The 23330-nt window shown below is 56.6% G+C and overlaps 1 protein-coding gene across 2 annotated transcripts; it reads right to left on the reverse strand.

The window, feature by feature from the left end:
* Positions 1 to 1732: 1732 nt before the first annotated feature.
* NEK8 (NIMA related kinase 8) lies at positions 1733 to 22023 on the reverse strand. Of its 2 annotated transcripts, none has more exons than XM_081942817.1 (15): positions 21900 to 22023; positions 21085 to 21290; positions 15227 to 15459; positions 10627 to 10758; positions 10048 to 10256; positions 9537 to 9616; positions 9194 to 9375; positions 8613 to 8763; positions 7930 to 8006; positions 6538 to 6655; positions 6269 to 6419; positions 5435 to 5607; positions 4606 to 4764; positions 4342 to 4500; positions 1733 to 3140 (listed from the first exon to the last, which is right to left on the reverse strand). In XM_081942817.1, exons 1-15 carry the CDS (start codon positions 21944 to 21946, stop codon positions 3112 to 3114), a joined length of 2106 nt encoding a protein of 701 aa, XP_081798943.1. In that variant the 5' UTR covers positions 21947 to 22023; the 3' UTR covers positions 1733 to 3111. The 2 variants fall into 2 exon arrangements, with proteins under 2 accessions (XP_081798943.1, XP_081798942.1); XM_081942816.1 differs by having other exon boundaries at positions 21040 to 21290.
* Between the last annotated feature and the right edge of the window lie 1307 nt (positions 22024 to 23330).

Consider the following 23330-nt stretch of genomic DNA (forward strand, 5'->3'; position numbering starts at 1 on the left):
TGCACCATCTTGTCTTTTGGTTAACCCCCCCCCCCCCATCCCCCTCCCTTGGACCGCTTCCAATTGCACTGAAACCGTTTTAAAAACTGGCCCTCTTGCAGTTTAGGAAGTTAAAAATGATTTTAAAAAAGGAGATTTGCCAAGCTCATTCAAAGGAAGGAAGGGTTCCCCCCCCTCCCCCAAAGACCTCTGGACCAGGGCCCCCCCAACCTCGGCCACTTTAAGACTGGGGGACTCCAATTCCCAGAATTCTTCAGCCAGCTTTGCTGAGCTTTGCCGCCTGAGGAATTCTGGGAGTTGGAGTCCGCCAGTCTTAAAATTGCCAGAATTGGAAATCCCTGACCTGGAGAATGTTTTTCAAAAGCCAGTTTCTCTATGAGCTGCTCTGGGATTCTTTGACGGTTTCCAGTTTCCCACATTTATTCCCTCTCTCTCGGTCCCTTCCAATTTGTCCTCCTCCAGTTTTCTGGCGCTCCGCCAGTTTTCCAGGATTTTTTCGAGGGTTCAGCCAGACTGTCAGCTTCCTTTCTTCCGCATCCGAGGATGCAATTCATCCGGAGCTGCAGCTCCTTCAAGGGAAAGAGGCATCGCTGGAGGACAACGCTTCAGCCTTTCATCCTGCCTCTCCATCCTCTCCTTCCAAGTTCCTCTGTGGCTTTCCACCAACCAGAATAGAGCTGGAAGGGGACTTGGAGGTCTTCTAGTCTGACCCCCCTGCCCATTTCAGACAAGTGACTGCCCAGTTTCTTCTTAAAAACCTCCAGGGATGGAGCGCCCACAACTTCTGGTGACCGGCTGTTCCACTGGTTAATTGTTCTCACACTGTTAGGAAGTTTATCTTCAATTCTCCTTAATTCCAGGTCGCTTCTCCCTTGGGTTAGTTTCCACCCATTGCTCCTTGTCCCCTGGTGCTTTGGAGAATCATTTGTCCCCCTCCTCTTTGTGGCAGCCCCTCAAATACCGGAATCCCGCTATCATTTTCCCCCTGGTCCTTCTTTTCTTTAGCCTGGCCAGGCCCCAATCCTGCAGTTCCGTTCTTCACATACTTTATTCTCCAAGCTTTTCATCCCCTCAGTTGCTCTTCTTTGCACTTTTTCCAAAGTCTCCACATCTTTTTATGGAGTACGTGGTGACCAAAATCGATTGCAGGATTCCAGGTGTGGCCTTACTAAAGCTTTAAAAAATATAAAGAGTTGGAAGGGGCCTTGGAGGTCTTCTAGTCCAACCCCCTGCTCAGGCAGGAAACCCTACACCACTTCAGACAAAGGGTTGTCCAACATCTTCTTAAAGACTTCCAGTGATGAAGCACTCTTAAAATCTGGTGGCAAGCTGTTCCACTGGTTAATTGTTTGTAAAGCGGTACTTTATAAAGGGGTACTAAGACTAATAGGGCTGTTCTTGCACATGGAACCAAGAGCGGGAATTCCGTACAGGTAGTCCTCGATTTACGACTGTTTGTTTAGTGACTGTTCAAAGTTGCCACGGGGCTCCAAAAAGTGACTTATCACCATTTTTCACACTTACGACCTGTTGCAGCTTCGTGGTTACGTGATTAAAATTTGGACCCTTGGCAATTTGTTCCTATTGATGAGGGTGGCAGCCTCCTGGGGGGAATCAAGCGTTCCCTTTTTGCTACCTTCTGACAAGCGAAGTCAAGGGGGGAGCCGGGTTCACTTAACAACCGTGTCACTAACTGAACAACCACAGCGCTTAACAAACGTGGCAAGAAAAGTTGTAAAATAGGAGAAAACTCATTTAATAACTGTCTCGCTTAGCAACATACATTCTGGGCTCAGTTGTGGTTTGTATTCCACACTCAGCAATTACAAATTTATTTGTTTCTTTTATTTTATTTAGAAAATGTATACAGTTTGTATACGACTCCCTCACAGCGGCTGAAAAAAGCCATAAAAACAGGATGGAAGAAAACCGAAAGGAGCCGTTCCCACCTGGGGTCCCTCGGGCCCACTGGCCAACCTGCCTCTTCACAAAAGAGGGTCGGGGAGGGGGGGAGGGGGGGCAGTTTGTGGGTTTGTGGCGGCAGAGGCCGTTGTGAAAGACACTCCCTGCTTTGGTCGGAGCAGGAGTCACAAGGGCTACAGATGCTCAGAGGCAGAGCAAAGGGAAAGCCTCCCCCCCCTCCCCTGGTTGAACATGGGGGGGGGGGCTTCAGTAGAGACAGTCCCCCCCTGCCCCCCCCCGGGCTAGAGGGGCTCCTGTTGAGGGAGGGGGAGTCAGCAGACTGAGAATTGGGGTCTTGTTCAGTCGGGGGGGGGCACTCGACTGGGCCCCAAAACTACAGGTAGTCCTTGACTTACAATGCTTCACTGAGTGACCGTTCAACGGCACTGAAAAAAGGCACATGAACATTTTTCACACTTATGACTGTTGTGGCATCCCCGTGGTTATGTGATCCAAATTTAGACGCTTGGCAACTGACTCGTATTTATGACGGACGCAGTGTCCTGGGGGGGATGGGGGGGGGATGGTGTCAGGCGATCCGCTCTGGTGACCTTCTGACCAGCAAAGTCAACGGGGAGAAGCAGATTCACTTAACAACCGTGTGACTCACTTAACATCTGCAGTGAGAAAGGGGCAAAATCCGCTTAACGTCTGTCTTGGTTACCAATGGAACTATGGGGCTCCGTGGCGGTCGTAAGTCGAGGACTACCTGTAGCGGCTCCAGAATGCTCCCTGGCTGATGGGGTGGGGGTGTAAATCCCGTCAGATCCCCAAAGGAGGCAGGGGGGTGAGTCACTCCCGGTCCTGCTGGGGGGGGGGGGGCGTCCCTGCCACGAAGGAGCCAATGAGGTCCTGGGTCAGTGCAGGGGGAAGACTCAAGGAGGGCCTGCCCCCCCCAGGGAAGAGCCCCCCTGCCTGCTGCAGGAGATGCTGCCCCCTGCCCTGGCAAAGGGGGGGGGGGCAGGCAGGCCAAGCAGCCTTTCTCCCCCCCCCCCCCAGGAAGCTACAGAGAGAAGGGGGGGGCAATCTTGCACCAGCGGAGACTGGGCTCCCTCCCGATCCGTGGGTCAGCTTCAGCCCCCCAGGTGAGGTGGGGAGGGGGCCAGAGGTCCCTGCAGGGGGTCCTTTCTCCTGCCTGCTCCTCTCCATTCACTGAGGGACGGGGTCTTCCGTCGCGGCTGAAATACGAAACACACACAGGGAAAAGAGGACTTCCCCCAGCCTGCCAGAAAAGGGGGTGGGAGGGGGGCCCCCCCAGCATAAAGAGGGGGGAGAAGCCCTGGAGGGCCTGGGAGCACAGAGGGGCTTTGTCTGCTGGCTGAACCCACAAACTCCGCCCCTTCCCTTTCATCTCCAGAGCCTCCATTCATCCCCTGCAGCCCCCCCCCAAATTCCCCCCCTCCCAGGTTTTGGCAGGCAGGCTGCCTGACTCCCCCTTCCCTCCCCCCCTCCCCCCTCCCCCCCTCCCTGGGGCCACCTTGAGCCAAGGAGCCATTTCCGGATTTCCTGCCCCGGAAAACGGCTCAGGCCTCTCCGGGCCCAGATGTGCTTTGCAACCGTGGGGTGGGGGGCTATTCTGGGCTGCCCCTCTCCCAGCCCCCCCCCCAAGTGCTGCAGGGCTGTCCTCCCAGGCGTGGCCTTGAGGCTTTGGGGGGTTGGGGGGGGGGAGCTCCAGCAGCCACAGGATCCTCCTTGGGGGGAAGAAGCCCCAAGGGACCCAGCTAGGTAGGTGGAGGGTCTCCCAGCTCAGGCCCTTTGAAGGGTGGGGGGCTCCAACTCCCAGAATTCCTCAGGCAGCCCCCCAGGCTGGAGGCAGGCAAAGGCAAGAAGAAGACCCCGAGGGAGCCTTCCCCAAAGATTCTTCACAAGCCTTAGCACTGATGATGTTCCCTAGTTGGGTCATGAAACGTCTGCAAGAAAGGCACCAAGGACTCTGTAGCCCTCCTCCTCCTCCTCCTTTCTCTCCCCCTTCTCCTCTCCTCCTCCTCTTTTCACAAACCTCCCTCCCTTCCAGCATTGATGACGTTCCCTAGCTGGGTCCTGAGACGTCTGCAAGAAACCCACCCAGCCCAGGGAGCCCCAGGGACCCCCAAATCCAACCCTGAGCCGCAAAGGTTCCCTCCTGCCAGCACTGCTGTTGACCCAGGGAGTGTGTGTGTGAAGACCAGGGGCCCCTTCCACTGCTGGGGGGCTTTGGGGGGCTTTGGAGCCGAGGGATCCTGCCCCCCCCCATCCCTTGGCAGCCACCCAGGGCAAGGGGGGTGGGGGAGGGTGGCCGTGTGGGGAGGGAAGGGGCCCCGCTGCTTCTCACACTGCCTGCCAGCTGGCAGCCGATGCCCAGGTCCCCCCGGCAGCTGCTCCCTCTGCCAGCTTACTCACGCTTGGCTGTCAGCAGGGTAGTGCCATGGCAACAGGAGACCCAGACGACCAGGCCGGGGGGGCCCTCTTCCAGCTGCACGGGACGCGGGCTCCTCGGCTCCTCCTCCTTCCTGCCCAGGCGGCCCCTGGCGCTCTTCCCCCAGGTGTAGACCTCCCCGTCTGCGGAGGGCACAGCGGGCAGGGTGACCGGCTGCCCTCCCCCCACAGCAGCAGCCCAGTGGTGCCCAAAGGCTGGGGGTGGGTGGGTGGGGGCTCAGAGCTCACCTGCTCCCACGGCCAAGGTGAAGGCGTCCCCACAGCCCACCAGGGTGACTCGGGTGGCCTGCAGCCCCTCCACCAGGTAGGGGGCCCGGCTGGCCCGGCAGGAGAGGGGGCCCAGCTGGCCGTGCTGGTTGCTGCCGACGGTGTAGCAGTGACCGGAGGCTGCGGGTGGGAGAGAGGACGGTGGGGGCTCCTTCTCTTGGGGGCCCCCGGAGGCTCCGCAAGGGCTCAGCCAAGGAAGGTGCCGGACTACGAAGACCAGCATCCTGGGCTTCTTTCGGAGGCTGCGCCAGAAGAGGCCGTGGGGAGAGAGAGCCTCCCTGGAAGGAAAAGAGCCCCAAAGACCCCCCCCCCGGCCTTCCTCCTCCTCCTCCTCCTCCTCCTCACAAACCCCCCTCCCTTCCAGCACTGATGATGCTCCCTAGTTGGGCCGTGAAAGGTCGGCTAGTGGGTTTTGCCCCATTTAGTGACCTTTCTTGTTCTTAAGTGAATCCCTGCAGTTGTTAAAATGAGGACACGGTTGTTAAGTGAATCCAGCCTCCAAAAGGACTTTGCTGGTCCGAAGGTCGCAAAAGAGGATCATGTGACTCTGGGACATTGCGACCGTCATAAATACGAGTCAGCCGCCAAGCCTCCGAATATAAATCACATGGCCACGGGGAGGCTGCAACCGTCGTAAGTGTGAAAAACGGTCCTGAGTCACTTTTCTTCAGTGCCGATGGAACTTAGAACGGTCAGTAAGCAAACTGTCGTATGTCGAGGACTGCCTGACCTCCGCCTTTAAGCGCCCGGGGAGGCTTCCGGGTCCACTCGGGGGCCCCGAGACTCTCACCGGTGATGGCGGCCGAGTGGGCAGTTCCGATGTCGGCCTCCACCACGGCCTCTTGGCTCAGGGGGGCCGAGCTGGCGGGGCTGAAGGTCAGCACTTCCTCCACCTGCTCAGCAGCAGCAGCAGGGAGGGGCTCCCCCGGGGACACCGCCCGGTCCTGGCAGAGCTTGTTGTACCTGGTTGGGGGGGGGGAAGAGTCAGTGCCCGGCTGCCCCCTCTGGCCTTCAGCCCTCTGCCCGGCCTGCTTGGCCCTCAGCTGCCAGTTCAGCCTCTGGTGCCCCCACCGAGATTGAGGGGGCGGGGGGGGGGGTTCTAGACTCTGGGGAGGGGCCAAAACCTGAGTCCCAGGGAGGGAGGGAGGGCTAAGCTTTTGGTTCTTGGGTGCCAAGAAAGCATGGGCGCATGTGGACTATCGCAGGCACCCATAATGCAAACCCCCCCCCCGCGCACGCACCCCCCCCTGCCCTCCCATGCACGCCACAGTACTCGCCTGCAGGCTGAGCATGGTGTTTCCTGGGGGCGGGGGGTGGGTGGAGGGGGCCGTTTTCGCCCTCCCCAGGAGTCAGGGAAGCCTCCGGAGCCTTGGAAGGGCGGAAAATGCCCCCAAGGGGCCAACTGGAAGTTCGGAAACAAACCTTGGGCCCGTTTGTCGCCCTCCACTGGCTCCCTGACTCCTGGGGAAGGCGAAAACAGCCCCCTCCAGCCCCCCCCGGAAGGCCAAACATCAGCTGGAGCGGCAGATATGGTTCCGGCTGCCCCCTGTGGCGCATAGGTTTGCCATCAGGGTCCCCCCCCCTCCCTCCAGAGCCTCCTGCCAGGGCAGCGCCGGGCCCTCACCTGTTGCTTCCACAGGCCAGAATCTGGTGGCTGGACGTGAGGATCATGGAGGCATCGATGCCACACAGGACCTTCTGGGCTTCGTAGCCAGCGGGAAGGGGCACCAGCTGTGGGGAGCTGTGGGGCTCCTGGTTGCCCAGCCCCAGGCGCCCTAGGAGGCGGAGGAAAGGGGGCTGCTGGAGGGGGCTCTAGGCAGCTCCCCACGAGGGTCTCTGGGCAGGGAAGAGGAGGCCAACCATTTGGGAAAGGCGGGGGGGGGGGCTTCTCACCATTGTCTCCCCTGCCCCAGGCAAAGACCTCCCCTTCGCTGGAGAGGGCCAGGACGTGGGAGGCGCCACAGGCGGCCTGGGTGATCTCGTAGCCCAGCAGGGCCTCCACGATCTTGGGCTGCAAAGAGACGGTCAGAAGAGCAGACACCAAGGTCACTCGTCCATTCCCCACCCCAGTCCCACCCCTTCTGCACCCCTGGGAAGTGCAGGTGGGGTTGGTCTCCAGGCAAGAGAAGGAGGAAGGAAGGAAGGAAGGAGGCTGGCACTGCATGGAGATGGCTCAGCCTCCCTCCCTGCTTTTCTCCATCCCAGGAAAAAAAGAGCCGGAAGGGATCTTGGAGGTCTTCTAGTCCAACCCTCTGCTCGAGCAGGAGACCCTAGGCCAGGGGTGTCCAACCTCAGACCTTTTAAGATTTGTAGACTTCAACTTCTGGAATTCCTCAGCCAGCAGAATCCTGGGAGTTGAAGTCTTAAAAGTTTCCAAAATTGGACATTTTTACTCTACCCCAATCCAGACAAATGGCTGACCGGTCCCTTCTTGAAACCCCCCCCCCCCCCCCCCGTGATAATCCCGGATTTTGAATTCTGGAAGTTGAAGTCCTCACATCTTAAAAGGTCTCCTGCTTGAGCAGGGGGTTGGACTAGAAGACCTCCAGGGTCCCTTCCAACTCTGTTCTCCTGATGTCTCCATGCAGCTGATTTCAGAGGGTTTTTTCCTTTTAAACCAGAATTCCCAACTCTTTCGGGCTTTGTGGACCAGCAAAGGGGGGAGGGGGGGGAGGAGACAGTTTCACATGAGGGTGGGCAAGCATGCGCATTCACACAGCTCCTGCAAACGGAGCACCGGTGCATGTGCTCGCCAGCTGCTTGCGCAAGGGGGGGGGAATGCTCGTGCGGTTTTGAGCAGCTCGGGGCCTGGTAGTGGGCCACGGCCAGGGGGGGGTTGGGGGCTCCCCTTTTAAACCTTTTGCAGCATCAATAGAACAGAATTTGAAACAATGGAATGGAATAGAATAGAATGAATAGAAAAGAGAAGGGAAGGGAATGGAATAGAAAACAGAATAGAATGGAAGAGGACAAGAGTGATTAGAGATGCAAAGAATCTGTTTCCGGTGCAGAAGCTCTCAGTGGACATTCAGCATTAGTGGAAAGCGAGGAGGAGAGAGGGAAGAGGAGGAGGAGGAGGAGGAGGAGGAGGAGGGTTTTTTGAGTGTTGTGGGGCTTCCCAGCAGCCCTCTTGGGCCTTTTTCCTCCTTTTAGAAGGGTGGGGGGCAGGGGGGATAAAATGAGAATATGAGGCTCCCCCATCAGCCCTGAGCCCACCCTGCATTCCTTGGGGACCCCCTCCCCCCGGGGCGTATTGCAGAGGCCTGAGCCCAGGGCACAACCTACCTGGGTGACGTCCACGAAGGCTCCGTGTCCTAAGCAGCCACTGCTGCCACTGCCGAAGGTCAGGACGATCCCTCTGTCTGGGGGGGGGGGGGAGGAAAGGGAGGGGGCAGGATATTTGGCATATTGCTGGGGTCCATTGACACAGCCCCCCAACTGAGCCCAGCGAGGGCAGCAGGGATCAACCCCGCATTGGCGGCAGGAAGGGCGTCCGGCCAGTAAGCCCTTGGCCCCATTCAATTGCCAGCAACTCCGCCCTGGATGCTCAGGGGAGGGGGGAAGCCTGAGGTCTGCTGGACCCCAAAGGCCAGGAAAAGGGCCCACCCAGGACGGAGAGGGTGGGGGGCACGGGGTGGGTGGGGGGCAAAGGGAGTTTCCAAGAGGGTCACAGCTCAAATGAAGCACTGGATTTATCCAAAGGGAAATGAGACAATCATGGGGGCAGGATTTGAATGTTGGAGCCCTTTGAGGCCCCTGGACTTCAACTCCCAGAATTCCCCAGCCAGCAGAGCTGGGAGGGGAAACCCAAAAGGCCTTAAGGGGGCCCCGTGTGGAGGAGACCCCTGCCCTAAAGGGACAACGCTCATCCTCAAGCGGAGGGAAAAGGGATCGATGTCCTCTCCGGCCCATTGCAAGCCCCCTGCCTCCCACCTGCCGGGCAGACCCACCGGGGCCCCTTGCCCTACCTGTCAGGCAGACGGTGAAGAGGTCCCCGCAGGCCACCTGCCTGATAGTCACCCCCGACTGGCCCTCCAGGAAGCGGCAAATGAAGGGGGGCTGGAGCTGCTCCGTGGCCCCTGGGAGGGAGGGCCCCCCGGCCGTGCCAAAGGGGGGTGGCTGCGGAGGGGGCAAAGCAGGAACAGGGAGAGCCGGTCGGGCACAGAGGGCCAGGTTCAAAATCCCCCTCTCCCCAGCCCCCCCCCCTTCTAGCACTGATGAGGTTCTCAGAGAGCACCCTGGACCCCCCCCGTCCTTCTCCCCCCACCCCAAGAGTCTGGCTGCCCCCCCCATCCTCTCCCCAGACCCTTCCCTCCTCCTCTCCCCCACCCAACTGATGGAGCTTACTCAAGGTATTCTGTCCTAACTGGTGGGGGGGAGGAGATGCCCCTTCTATCTCTGCAATGCCAGCCCTGCTGGTGCCCACCCAAAGCTTTCCTCTCAGCCCCACATGGAGCTGCCCACTGACTCTCTTCCCAGCCTCCCTGTCTCAGAGGAGAGGCGGGTGGGCTTGCGCCCCCCACCCCCGGCCGAAGCGAGGGGCTCTCACCTCCCACATGACCAGCCGGCCGGATTTGGTCACGCCGGCCCTCTGCGTGCGGCCCGTGGACACCTGCACCACCTCCGTGTTGAGCATGGGCAGCCGGAGGGGCTTGGGGATGCCGGAGCCCCAGGTGTAGATGGAGGACAAGGCGGGGGGGAGGCCAGGCCTGGGGGCCCCAGAGCGGCAACCTGCGTCCCAGAGAGGGAGGTCAGTCAGATGGGGGGGGGTCACTGCTCTCTCCAGCCACCCCCAGCCCCGATAAAGCCCCCCCAGTCTGCCCCTCCCTTGGGACTGAAAAATCCCAGGTAGCCCTTGAGGGTAGAGAGGGAGACCCCCACCCCACTCTTACCCCTCACTCTGGCCGCGACATTCGTACCCCCAGCTCTGCTCTGGGCCAGGGGGGGCACCGCCCTCCACGACTTCTCGGGTCTGCCAAGAGGAGGAGAGCAGAGGTAGTCCTCCACTTACGCCCACAACGGAGCCCAAGGATTCCCCGTGGCTAAGCAAGACCGTTCAATCAGCCCTTGCCCTGTTTTATGGCCTTTCTTGCCACTGTTGTTAAGTGAATCCCTGCTGTGGTTACGTCGGGTAACATGCTTATGAAGGGAGTCCGGCTGCCCCGTGGACTTGGCTGGCCGGAAGGTCGCTAAAGGGGACCACGTGACCTCCGGGACCGTCATAAATATGAGTCACATGACTGCTGGGATGCTGCGACGGTCGTAAGAGTGAAAAAGGGTCCTACACCCCTTTTTTCAATGCCTTGGTGACTTCGAACGGTCATTAAACAAACTGTCATAAGTCAAGGACCCTGTGTATCTGTCAGGTGGGGGGAGAAGAAGCAGGAGCCCCCCCCCGCTTGCCTCCTCATCCGGACGCTGCCCACGTCGGTGTAGAGGTCGAGGAGGGGCCGGACGCACAGGGCCTCCGCCATGATCTCGTCCAGCTGCGGCCGCTTGGAGGGCTCCAGGTTGAGCAGGCTGAGGATCAACTGGCGCAGCTCCGGGCTGTAGCGGTCCGAGATGGGGGCAAAGGTGCCACTCATGATCTTCAGGACCAAAGCAGGCAGGTTCTGCGGGGGGGAGGGGGGGGGGAACACAACAACAACAGCCCTGTGAGGGGCTGAGGAAGAGAGCCTGGCTAGAATTCCCAGCCTCCCAGTTCCCAGCCTGGTGCCTTCACCCCTGCCGGCCGAGACTGGCATTCGGGGGCTTCCGGGACTTTCCCGCTGTGCAAACCCCTCCCCTCCCCCAGGAAGCCCCTCTCTATAAGATGGGATCCTCTGCTCTGGACAAGAGACCCTCCCTCCCTCCCTCCCTCCCCCCTTCAAGCCACAGTGGCCACAGAGCCTTTGACTACGGACTGAGCTTCACCCGTTCAGGGGTCGTGTGGGCTGGGGGCTCAGGTTCTCCCACCCACTCACTCAGGGCCCGGGGGCTTACTGCTGCCTCGAAGGCCCTCTTCAGGCTGGCCAGCTCATAGAGGACGCAGCCCAGGGCCCAGAGGTCACTCTTCTGGTTATAGGGCTTTCCCTCGCACAGCTCCGGGGAGATGTAGCACGGGGTGCCCACCACCTGAGGAAAGAGCCCCCCCCCCAAAGAGTGTCCGTCAGCAAATCCAGACCCCCAGAAGCCCACCCTGCCCCAGCTCAGTCAAAGACAGGGAGTCCTCCACTTACGACCACCACTGAGCCCCACATTTCCGCTGCTGTGAGAAAATTGTTCAGTGAGTTTCGCCCCCATGAACCTTCTTGCGACCGTTGTTAAGTGAACCACTGTGCCACAGATAACCGGTTGTGAGTCCCTATGTGTGAAGTGGGGCCCAGGGAAGCAGTTGGGCTTGCTAATTGTATACCTGGCTCCTCACTATACATCAGCAGCCCTGCCCGAGCTCCTTGGGGTGGTCGCCGAGATGGCAGTTGAAACCCCCAGACTGTTGGTCATGGGGGACTTTAACTTGCCATCGGTAGGGGAGGCATCCGAAGCAGCTCGGGAGTTCATGGCTTCCATGACAGCCATGGACCTGACCCAAATAATTCAGGCCCCCACACATGAGGGAGGACACACACTGGATCTTATTTTTGTCTCTGGCCAATGGAGGAGTGATCTGGGAGTAGGGGATTTAGCTATCACCCCCCTGTCATGGTCTGATCACTCACTGCTCCGGCTCGACTTTCCAGCCGCTACTCCCCACCGCGGGGAGGCGGAACCAGATTGCCCAAGATGGTTCCGCCCCAGGCGCCTGATGGAACCTGACAGGTTCCAGACGGAGTTCGGGCCATTTCCTGTAGCCCTGACCCACACCCGATCGGAGGACCTAGTGGCTGCATGAAATAGTGCGGCCGCGGGGGCCTTGGACCAGGTGGCACCTTTGCGGCCTCTTGCGGCAGCGAACCACCCAGGCCCCTTCGTTCACCGAGGGGCTGAGGGTGATGAAGCGCCACAAGAGACGCCTAGAGAGCAGATGGAGATCATCACGCTCTGAATCTGACCGAACTCAGGTGAGAGCCCATTTACGGACTTACCTTGTGGCGTTAAGAGTGGCCAAGCGTCAGTATTGTGCCACTCTTATTGTGTCCGCAGATAACCGCCCTGCCGCCCTGTTTGGGGTGACCCGCTCCCTCCTCCAACAGAGGCCGCGGGAAGCTCCTCTGCAGGGCAGAGCAGAGGAATTTGGGGAGTATCTGCAGGACAAAATCGCTCAGATTCGAAGCGAGTTGGTCCCTACTAGTGGTCTGGAAGGGACGTCGGAGGCGGGTCGTGAGGTCCCATTCTGGGAGGAGTTTGACTCTGTTACTTCCGAAGATATGGACAGGTTGCGTAGGCGACTGCGAGCCACCACATGTTTATTGGACCCGTGTCCCTCCTGGCTTGTACTGGCATCCTGGGAGGTCACACGAGGCTGGCTCCAGGAGTTAGTCAACGCTTCCTTGAGTGAGGGGTTTCTGCCGGCCGCCCTGAAAGAGGCGGTGGTGAGGCCCCTCCTCAAGAAGCCTTCCCTGGACCCAGCTTTATTAGCCAACTACTGTCCCGTCTTCAACCTTTGCTTTCTGGCGAAGGTTGTAGAGAGTGTGGTGGCACAACAGTTTCCGCGCCACTTGGAGGAAAATGATTATCTGGACCCGCGCCAGTCCGGTTTCTGGCCCGGCCACAGCACGGAGACGGCATTGGTCGCGTTGGTGGATGATCTCTGGGGGGCCAGAGATGGGGGTTGTTCCTCCATCCTGGTCCTATTAGACCTCTCGGCGGCTTTTGATACCATCGACCATGGTATCCTATTGCATCGATTGGAGGGGCTGGGGGTGAGGGGCACCGTTTTGCGGTGGTTCTCCTCCTACCTCTCTGGCCGAGTGCAATTTGTATTGGCAGGGGGGCAGAGGTCGACCTCGAAGCCGCTCTCTTGTGGGGTGCCACAAGGGTCGGTCCTCTCGCCTCTCCTGTTCAATACATATATGAAGCCGCTGGCCGAGATCATTCATGGGTTTGGGGTAGATTACCATTTGTACGCAGATGACACCCAGCTGTACATCTCTACCCCAAACCACCCCAACGATGCTATCGAAGTGATGTCCCGGTGTCTGGAAGCCGTACGGATCGGGATGGGAAGTAACAGACTCAAGCTCAACCCGTCCAAGACTGAGTGGCTGTGGCTACCGGCGTCCCGGTTCAACCAGCTTACTCTGTCACTGGCCATTGGGGGCAAACGTCTGGCCCCCGTGGATCGGGTATGCAATTTGGGCGTCCTTCTGGATACCCGGCTGTCCATGACCATATGACAGCCGTGGCCAGGGGGGCGTTCCACCAGGTTCGCCTGGTGCGCCAATTGCGTCCCCTATTGGACCGGAGCGCCCTTCGCACAGTCACTCATGCGCTTGTGACGTCCCGGCTAGACTACTGTAACGCTCTCTACATGGGGCTCCCCTTGAGATGCACCCGAAGACTGCAGCTGGTTCAGAATGCGGCCGCGCGGGCAATCTCGGGAATCTCTGGCTACTCCCACGTAACACCTCTCCTGCGCAGGCTACACTGGCTGCCTGTGGCTTTTCGCGTTTCAAGGTGTTGACCATCATTTTTAAGGCGCTCCATGGCACAGGACCTAGTTATTTGCGGGATCGTATCCTGCCCCATACATCCCTTCGGCCGATTCGCTCACACAGAGAGGGACTCCTCCGGGTGCCGTCCACTAGGCTGTGCCAGCGGGCGACGTCTAGGGGAAGGGCCTTCTCTGTGATGGGCCCGACCCTCTGGAATGACCTTCCCTCCGACGTTAGAATGACTACGGATCTCCGCTCCTTCCGTCAGAAACTCAAAACCCACCTGTTCCAGCTAGCCGGCTTGGCCTAATTCCATCTTTCCCACCTCAGTTTTATTTCTAAATTTTTAGGATTGGTTTTAGGGTCTGTTTTTAATGTTTTTAATTTTTATAAATTCGTACAGGGGTTGTTTAATTTGATTTTTAGCTATGTATATGATTGTTTGTATGTTTTTAAATTTATTCCTGTACACCGCCCCGAGTCCCTCCAGGGAGAGGGGGCGGTCTAGAAATGTAATAAATTATTATTAATTATTATAATCATTGCAGCTGCTAACTTAGCACGGCCGTTGAGTGACTCCGGCTTCTCCCATGGACTTTGCTCCTCAGAAGGCCTGCAAAAGGGCAAATCACGTGATTCCGGGACACTGCGACCGTCATAAATACGAGTCAGTTGCCAAGCACCTGAATTTTGACCCTGGGGACGCTGCAACGGTCGTAAGTGTGAAAAACGGTCCTAAGTCACTTTTTTCAGTGCCGTCGTAACTTTGAACGGTCACTAAAGAGTTGTAAGTCAAGGGCTCCTGGCAGAACAAGCTTCCTGCTTGTGGGCCAGAGAGCTAAGCCCAGGGGGGGGCCTGCCTGAGACCCCTCCCCAAAGAGGCAAGGACGAGGGCAGACCCCACCCACCTTCCTGCCCCAGCCAGACCCTGGATGAGGGGATGGGACAACGTCCTCCGCCACTCAATGGGAAATAACCAGAATATCCCTCATATGTCTACTACAGGAAGTCCTCGACTCACAGCGGTTCATTCAGCGACCGTTCGAAGTCACGCCGGCACGGAAAAAAGCGACTTACGGCCATTTTTCACACTTACGATGGTTGCGGCCTCCCCCACAGCCACATGATCCAAATTCAGGTGCTTGGCCACTGACTCATGTTTATGACGGTCGCAGCGTCCCCGGGGTCCCCCTTTTACGACCTTCCGATGAGTCAACTCACAGAGGGAAGCCAGGTCCACTTAACAACGTTGTGGCTGACTTAAGAAGTGCCCCGATTCGCTTAGCCGCTCTGCCAAGAAAAGGCGCAAAATGGGGCGAAACTCACTGAACCACCACCTCGCTTAGTGACGGAAGCATTGGGCTCAATCTTGGGTCGTAAGTCAAGGACCACCTGTACTATTGAGGGGGTCTAGACTAGAGTCAACCTGGTTAGATTAATGGTGAGCCGGCAGTCCTAGGCCAGGGGTGTCGAGTGGGAGGGCCGGGGGCCGGATCCTGCCTGCGGGGTGCTTAGACCCGGCCTGTGGATCCCCACAAACAGCCAAGGACCGACCCGGGGGGGCTCTGCAAGCAGAAACAGAGCCCGGGGGGGCCACGCGGCAGCAGACACGGGGATGCAGTAGGGGGTCGTGGCTGAAACCGGGGCCTGCTCCGTTTTCGCTATCAGAAGAAACTAAAACCAAAACCAAAGGAGAAATTTGCATTTGAGCATGTAAGAAGGGACGGGGGAGAAAAGAAGGGAAGAAGGGAAGGGAGCAAGGAAGGGGAAATAAAGAAAGAAGGGAAGGAAGGGAGGAAGATTATAAGGAGAGGGAGGGTCTCGGGGGAGGCGTCCTGCCTTAGCACTTGGCCACCCCAGGTGCCCCCAACACGAGGGACACGCTCCCTTCTGAGCTCAAAGACCACCCTGACGTGGCCCTCCATGATCCAGACCCACTGCTGACTGCCGGCGTTCGCCCAGGGAGCGCCAGGGGAGACCCCCCTGCCCTCTCCCCAGGGGCCGCTCACGGTGTAGGCCTTGCTCTTGCTGCTGAGGATCTTGGAGATGCCGAAGTCTCCGATCTTGAGGGTGGAGTGGTGCTTGTCCAGGAGGATGTTCTGCGTCTTGAGGTCTCGGTGCAGGATCTGCTTGGCATGGACGTGGTGGAGGGCCAGCAGGATCTGGGCAAAGAAGTGCAGGATGGTCTCTTCGTCCAGGAGGGAATTGCCCCGCTTATGGATGAACTCGGCCAGGGTCCCACCTGGGGCAGGAGAGGAAGAAGCCTTAGGCCCCACTGCAAACCCCTCCGTCTCTTCCACAGCTTCTCTCTCCTGGCTCCGCTTTAAAACAGGCGCATCCACCCGTGGCCTCTTTCAGACCTCAACTCCGAGGATTCTCCTGGCTGGGGAATTCTGGGAGTTGAAGTCCAGAAGTCTTACGTTACATGGGGAATTCTGGGAGTTGAAGTCCACAAGTCTTAAGTTGGCTGGGGAATTCTGGGAGTTGAAGTCCACAAGTCTTAAGTTACATGGGGAATTCTGGGAGTTGAAGTCCACAAGCCTTAAAGTTCTTATGGTTGGACACTTGGTCTAGGCGTACAGTCTCTTCCACAGGGGGCTGGACTAGAAGACCTCTACCGTCCCTCCCAGTTCTGTTATTCTGCATTCTGAGACCTATAGCCGGTTCCCCCTTTGGGGAGAAGGACGGGGTGGGGTGGGGTGGAGGTGGGAAGGGGTGCCCATTCCAGGCTTCTCCAATCAGAACCCTGTGCCGGCTGCGGAGAGCAAGGCAGGGCTGGGAAGGGTTCAACCACGCAGAAATCCCATCCAGAACCAAACCCTTCAAATTCCAGGCCCCTGGGCCAAGAGGAGGGCGTGAGGAGGAGCAACCCCCCCCCAGGGCCTGGGAATCACACACACACACACAAAGCCGGGAGCCCTCTGGGCAAAGGGAGAAGACCCACCAAGGGTTAAGGGATTCAGGAAAAAGAAGCAGCAAGCTTGCGCCCCCCCCTCCTCCAAGGGCAGAACCGGCCCAACCTGTTTGGCAGCTCTTCCAGGGGGCTGCGTGGAAGGAGGCAGACAAACAGGCCTTTGTTGGCCCTGGTGAGGCTCCCTCTTGTAGGGAGTGCCTCCCCCTCCCCTCCCCCTCGGTCGGAAATCTGACACACCCCACACGTACACTCACACCCATGGCAGGAGGGCTTCCCTGGGCCCAGCAGCCCCCCCAACACACACACATACACAGCAGGATGGGTGTTAGCCATTTCCACACACACACACACACACACACACACACAGACACACACACACAGCGCCTTTGGGGCCTGGGGCTGGAGAGGAGGAGGGAGTAAGGTGGGGCAGGGGTCTCCCTTGCTGCATGGAGGGGGGAGGGCAGGGGCTGCTTCCTGAAGTCCTCCCCCTCTCCTTCCCCATCACACTACGGTGCAAGTATCCCAGGTTGGTGCTGAGGCAGGTGGCTGGAGCCCTCCACCCCCTGACAAATCCTGGGGGAGGGTCCTCTGGGAGGGAGGGAGGGGGGAGCCAGAGGTCTTCCACTGAGGCTGGGAATGGGGAAAGGAACAGGCAGTCCTCCACTTAACAACAGCTTGGCAATGGCAACTGTGACAAAGAAGATCATTCACACAACTGTCTCACTTAGCAACATAAACTTTGAGCTCAGTTGTGGTCATAAGTCGAGGACTTCCTTTACTACAAGAGACTCCCAGGGAGCCAGCAAACAGGAGATGCTGACCCGTTCCCTGCAGGGAGCATCCACCTGTTCAATTTAGCCGGCCTGGCCTAATTCCTAATTCCCAATTTTAGTTCCTCAAGCCTGCATTTTTTAAATTTTCTAGGGGTAAGCTTTTAGTTGTTTTTAATTTAATTTTTAATTTTTACTCTTTGTACAGTTGTATGAGGTTTAATTCATTTTTAAGGGTATAGGATATTCGTCTTTTGTATTCGTTTTAATGACACACCTGTACACCGCCCCGAGTCCCTTCGGGGAGAGGGGGCGGTCTATAAATACTGAAAATAAATAAATAAATAAAAAATCCGGAGACCACAGACCCCAACCCAGAGCTAGTGTGGACTTTACACGACTATCACCCTCCTCCGCAGGCGTGTCCAAAGCCCTCGAGGGCGGGGCAATTACTGTGACTTTACAGCTGGTGGACTTCAACTCCCAGAAGCCCTGAGCCAATCCTGAGAAAAATCCACTGGGAGAGCATTTCAAGAATAGGCCAGGCCTGAGTTCAAATTCCACTTAGCAAGAAGGAAAGGAAACAGAATAGAAGAATAACAGAGTTGGAAGGGACCTTGTAGGTCATCTAGTCCAACCCCCTGCCCAAGCAGGGGACCCTAGAACACCTAGAAGCAAACACAGTAATAGCCAAAAGCCAACACTGTCAAAAACAGATCATGCCAGACTAATCTTATTGCATTCTTTGACAAAGTGACAAAATTAGTGGACCAGAGGAATGCCATCGATATAGTTTCCTTGGACTTCAGTAAGGCTTTTGATAAGGTAGACCATAACCTACTACTAGATAAAGTAGAAGAATGTGGGTTGGACAGCATCACCACCAGATGGATTCGTAACTGGCTGACCAACCGCACTCAACGTGTAGTCCTCAATGGAACTGCATCTACATGGAGGGAGGTATGCAGTGAAGTACCCCAAGGCTCTGTTTTGGGCCCAGTACTCTTCAACATCTTCATCAATGATTTGGATGAGGGAATGAATGGGGAACTCATCAAATTTGCAGATGACACCAAGCTGGCAGGAATAGCCAACACTCCAGAAGACAGGCTGAAGATACAGAAGGATCTTGACAAACTTGAACATTGGGCACTATCTAATAAAATGAAATTCAATGGTGAAAAGAGTAAGGTTCTACATTTAGGCAAGAAAAACGAAATACACAGGTACAGTATAGGTGGTACCTTGCTCAGTAGTAGTAACTGTGAAAGGGATCTTGGAGTCCTAGTGGACAACCATTTAAATATGAGCCAGCCGTGTGCAGCAGCTGCCAAAAAAGCCAACACAGTCCTAGGCTGCATCAACAGAGGGAGAGAATCAAGATCACGTGAAGTGTTAATACCACTTTATAATGCTTTGGTAAGGCCACACTTGGAATACGGCATTCAGTTCTGGTCTCCACGATGTAAAAAAGATGTGGAGACTCTAGAAAGAGTGCAGAGAAGAGCAACAAAGAGGATTAGGGGACTGGAGGCTAAAACATATGAAGAACGGTTGTAGGAACTGGGTATGTCTAGCTTAAGAGAAAGAAGGACTAGGGGAGACATGATAGCAGTGTTCCAATATCTCAGGGGTTGCCACAAAGAAGAGGGAGTCAAACTATTTTCCAAGGCACCTGAGGGTAGAACAAGAAGCAATGGGTGGAAACTAATCAAGGAGAGAAGCAACTTAGAACTGAGGAGAAATTTCCTGACAGTTAGAACAATTAATCAGTGGAACAGAAGTTGCCTTCGGAAGTTGTGAATGCCCCAACACTGGAAGTCTTTAAGAAGATGTTGGATAGCCATTTGTCTGGAACGGTGTAGGGTTTCCTGCCTTGACAGGGGGTTGGACTAGAAGACCTCCAAGGTCCCTTCCAACTCTACTATTGTATTGTATTGTATTGTATTATTGTACCCTACACCATTTCTGTCCAGCCTCTTTTTGAAAGCTTCCAGTGATAAAGCTCCTGAAGGCAACTTCTCTTCCGTGGGTTGATTCCTCTCATTGTCAGGAAATTCCTCACTTCCAGGTTGAATCTCTCCTTGATCAGTTTCCATCCATTCTTCCTTGTCTTTCCCTCTGGTTCTTTGGAAAATAGCTTGACCCCCTCTTCTCTGGGGCAGCCCCTCAAATATTGGAAGACTGCTCTCCTGTCTCCCCTGGCCCTTCTCTTCCCTGGACCAGCCGTGCCCAGTTCCTGCAACCGTTCATCGTATGTTTCGGCCTCCAGTCCCCTCATCATCCTGGTTGCTCTTCTCTGCACTTTTCCCAGAGTCTCCGCATCATTTTTATAGTGCGGAGACCAAAACCGGATGCAGCACCCCTTTGCTCATCCAAATTTTGGGGCTTGGCAACTGACTTCAATTTACGACGGCTGCAGTGTCCTGGGGTCACAGGACCACCATTTGTGACCTTCCAAGCCAGTTTCCAACAGGCAAAATCAATGGGGAAACCAGATTTGCTTAACGACGGGACACTTTGCTTAACAGCCATGGCAAAAAAAAAAAAAAAAAAGAACCCTCATAAAATCAGGCAACACTCAGTTAAGAACCGGCTGGCTTGGCAACCGAAATCCTTGTGGTTGTAAGTCAAGGACAACCTTGTGCAGGGTTCCTCATGCTTGTGGTGAAGACTATAATCCTGGCCAATAAATTCAGGCCACTGAACCTAAATAGGGCTGGTGAATCAGCAGGAGGAAATGCGGGATATTTAGAAATCTACTTGAAATAACCCGTTCGTTGTCTTGTTCCGTCTGTTCCACACCAATACAATTCAAGAACTCCCAGGGATGAATTTGGAGGACGGTTTTCTCCGTCCGGAGCCGGTTTGCCACTGCCTCCCCCAAAGTACTTTTGACCTTGTTCATTTATTTAAGGTATTTATTCATGCAAAACATTTATACAGCCACCCGTTTTATAATTCAGCTCCGGGCATCTCCCAATGCAAAGTAAAAACCCATAAAAACCGTAATAAAAGCCAAAAACGAAGCGCATTATAAACATTAAGAAAAACCTGGCGCCTAGCCAGACTTCTCCTGTTCAGTTTATCCAATCTGATCCCAGCGCTTCAGGGGAGGGGGGGGGGCTTCCAAGCCTTATGGGGAGGGGGTGAGGAGGGTGGGGGCCTGCCAAATTTCAGGGCGATGGGGGCTTTCATGGGGCTGCAAGGGAAGAGGCAAATTCTCTAGCTCCCATCAGATGGCAACATTCAATCAATCAATCGATCGATCAGAATAGATCTGGAAGGGACCTTGGAGGTCTTCCAGTCCCACCCCCTACTCAAGCAGGAGGACCTACACTATTTCAGACAAGTGGCTGCCCAGTCTGCTCTAGTGTAGTTTTAGTTGAGTGTCATTGCACCTCGTAGAACGAAATTAAAGGCCACCCTCTTAAAAGAACTCCAGTGATGAAGCACCCACAACCTCTGAAGTTGTGGGGTTCAGGGGAAATCCGGGGGAAGGGGCTAGGAGCACGCCCCTTGATCTGACCTCGTAGGAGTTAAGGTTCCAACCTTGGAACGCTGTGGACTTCAACTCCCAGAATTCCTCTTGGTCTCCCATCCCAATACGATCCGGCTCTGCCTGGGCTGAGCTGATCAGGGCATGTGCCCAGGGTTGCCACCTTCAAACTCTGAGTAAGTGTGAAATGTTTCTCTCTGCCGTCTTCTGCGGAGGGGCTGCCACCCCTATGGTGGGCAAAGCTTCCCCTTTTGAGGCCAGGGGAAGCCAGGAGAGCACATTGGCACCTGCCCATTTGACCCACGGTCCAAGGCTGCTCCTTGGCACCTGCCCATAGAACCAGGGCTCAACCCATTGGGGGGCAAGGGTCCCCTTCCCTTTCAAGGCTAGGGGGCACCCAGGCCTGCCCCTTGGCATCTGCCTATTGGACTCAGGGTTCACCCTTTGGTGGGCAAGGTTCCTTTGAGGCCAGGAAGCTTCTGGGATAGACCCTGGCACCTGCCCATCAGACCCCGGGTTCAATCCTTTAGTGGGCAAAGCTAGCCTTCCACTTCGAGGCCAGGAGGTGCCCAGTGCTGCCCGTTGGCACCTTCCCATTTTACCTAGGGTTCGACCCTTTGACGGGCAGAGCTCCCCTACCCTTCGAGGTCAGGAGGCGCCCGGTGGTGCCCGCGGGGCCCTTACCCGGCGCGTACTCCATGGCGATCATCAGGGCCTTGTCCTCCAGGAAGTTCTCGTAGTACTCGATGATGTGCGGGTGGTGGAGGAGCTTCAGCACCTGGCACTCGTTCTGGGCCGCCAGGCGCTCGTCCTTGGTCATCTGCTCCACGGGGATCTGCTTCAGGATGACCAGCTTCTGGTCCAAGCGGCGCAGGCACAGGTGGACGATCCTGGGCAGGGCAGCCAGGGGCGTCAAGGGCAGGAGATGGGCACGGAGGGTGGGTGTTTATCCTATCTGGGGGCTAAGCCCCCTGCCACTCTCTGAGCCCCCCTTTGCGGGGCAGCTGGAGCATCAAGGGGGGAGATAGGGGTCAAGGGGGCCATAGGGGGGCTTCTTCCCCATGGGGGAGGGGTCAGTTTGGAATGGGACCCTCCTTGGGGAGCCCAGCCAGCCAGAGGGACGGTGCCCTGTCTGTGCCTCAGCTTCCCCGTGGGTACAGAGGGTGCAAAGGGGGGGGGACGGTGCTTCCATTGGGGTCGCCATTTGGGAGCTGAATGCACGCAGGGGGACTACAAAGCCCATCTTGGGAGAAGACCCGCCCCTTGGAAAGGCGCAATGTGGGGAGGGGGAAGCTGTGGACTAAAGGCCTTTGGCTTGCAGGCTGTGGACGATGGGCGTGGTAGTCCCACACATCCACTTTGACGTCAACGCCCCCCATCCCCCAACCCAAATCATCACTAAGAACCGGTTTTCGAGCCGGGGTGGCTCCCATTGGCCGGTTTGAGGGGGAGGCCCCGCCCCCACACGCCCCCTCCCCACGGCGGCCGCTCGTCCTCACCCGAACGCCCCCCGCCCGACCACCCGGATCCGCTCGTATTTCTCCATCGGGGGCCGCCGAGGAGTAGGCCGCGGCCGGCGGGCCTCGCGTTGCCATGGCGACTCTGCCGGGCGCGGCCGCCTACGGGGGCCGGCGGGGGTCAAGCCGCGCCGTTCTCGTTCCACAAGGCCGGAACAGAAGGCAGAAGAGCAAAATAACAGAGCGGGAAGGGGTTTCGGAGGTCATCTAGTCCAACCCCCTGCTCAAGCAGGGGGCCCTATGCCAGGAGTGTCCAACTTAGGAACTTTCAGTTCCTATTATCCCCGGCCAGCAGGCCCAAATGTTTGTGGGGTGCCTGGGGCTTTAGGCTGGTCTGGGCATTTTGTGGCTGCAGGGAACGATGGTGGAAGATGGTCTCTGGAGTTCTTTACCATTGGTGAGGAGGTTGCAGGTTTTTGTGTGTTTGTGTGTCTCCCCTATCAGTTTTAAAGATCTTTCATCCTCCCTCCCATTCACCCCCCCACCCAATCATTCTTGCCCCCTCCCCTTCAATGGTGGGCTATCTACCTTTGGGGCAGGTGCAAAGAAGCTCCATGCTGGGGTTGTCCCGAAACTGGGCTCTTGCTTGGTGTCGAAGCCGATAAAGTCACCGGACACAAGATGTGATACAGAATTATGCTTTTATTTTGGTACCCAGATACAAGGACCCCCGTTTGGAAAGCTAACCAAGGGCCAAGATTAGAACCTCACAGCAACTGGTCCATTCAGCCCTTTGCCCTTCCACTAATAATGCATGCGTAACAGATACTATTGGTTGGTTATTTGGATTTCAGCCCCCCCCCCCCCCCAAACCCTTAGGCTTGTTACGTTAAATAGCTAAATGTCACGTGGCCTGTTTTTCAGCCCATGTCATGGGTGCCTTGCAAAGTGTGCCAGCTATGGGGGCTTGGGGGGTTTTCTTGTAAGCAATCTATTCTTGTTCCTAACATCCTGGGCTAGTGGTTTTAAGGTGCTAACTTCTGTCTCGCTGTTAATGTGCAGCCCCCATTCTTACTATTGCAGAGCAGAATAAAAGAACAAACAGTTTTTTTCTGAGGCAGCTCCCCCCGACCCCCCTCCTTCCGCAGAGAAAAGTAAAAGCAGCTTAAAACTTTTGTCTACGGAAGCAACCCCTCCCCACTCTCCCCCCCCCCCTTCAGTGAGGGAGACAGGAAAGGAGCAAAGCTCTTAATTGCCAAGGCAAAGAAATGAAGAGAAAATGTTTCATCAGCATTCATATTCCTGACTCTCCTGTCCATTCCATCCACACCTGGGCCCTATCTCCACATGTGACCCTTCCTCTGATCCCCAAGGCCTCATTCTGGACATACTTTACATCATCACTTGCTGGGGAATTCTGGGAGTTGAAGTCCACAAGTGCTAAAGTTCCTAAATTCAGCAGGGGGTTGGTCT

The sequence above is a fragment of the Natrix helvetica genome (assembly GCF_964273705.1).
Source record: "Natrix helvetica genome assembly, chromosome: 2".
Lineage (NCBI taxonomy): Eukaryota > Metazoa > Chordata > Lepidosauria > Squamata > Natricidae > Natrix > Natrix helvetica.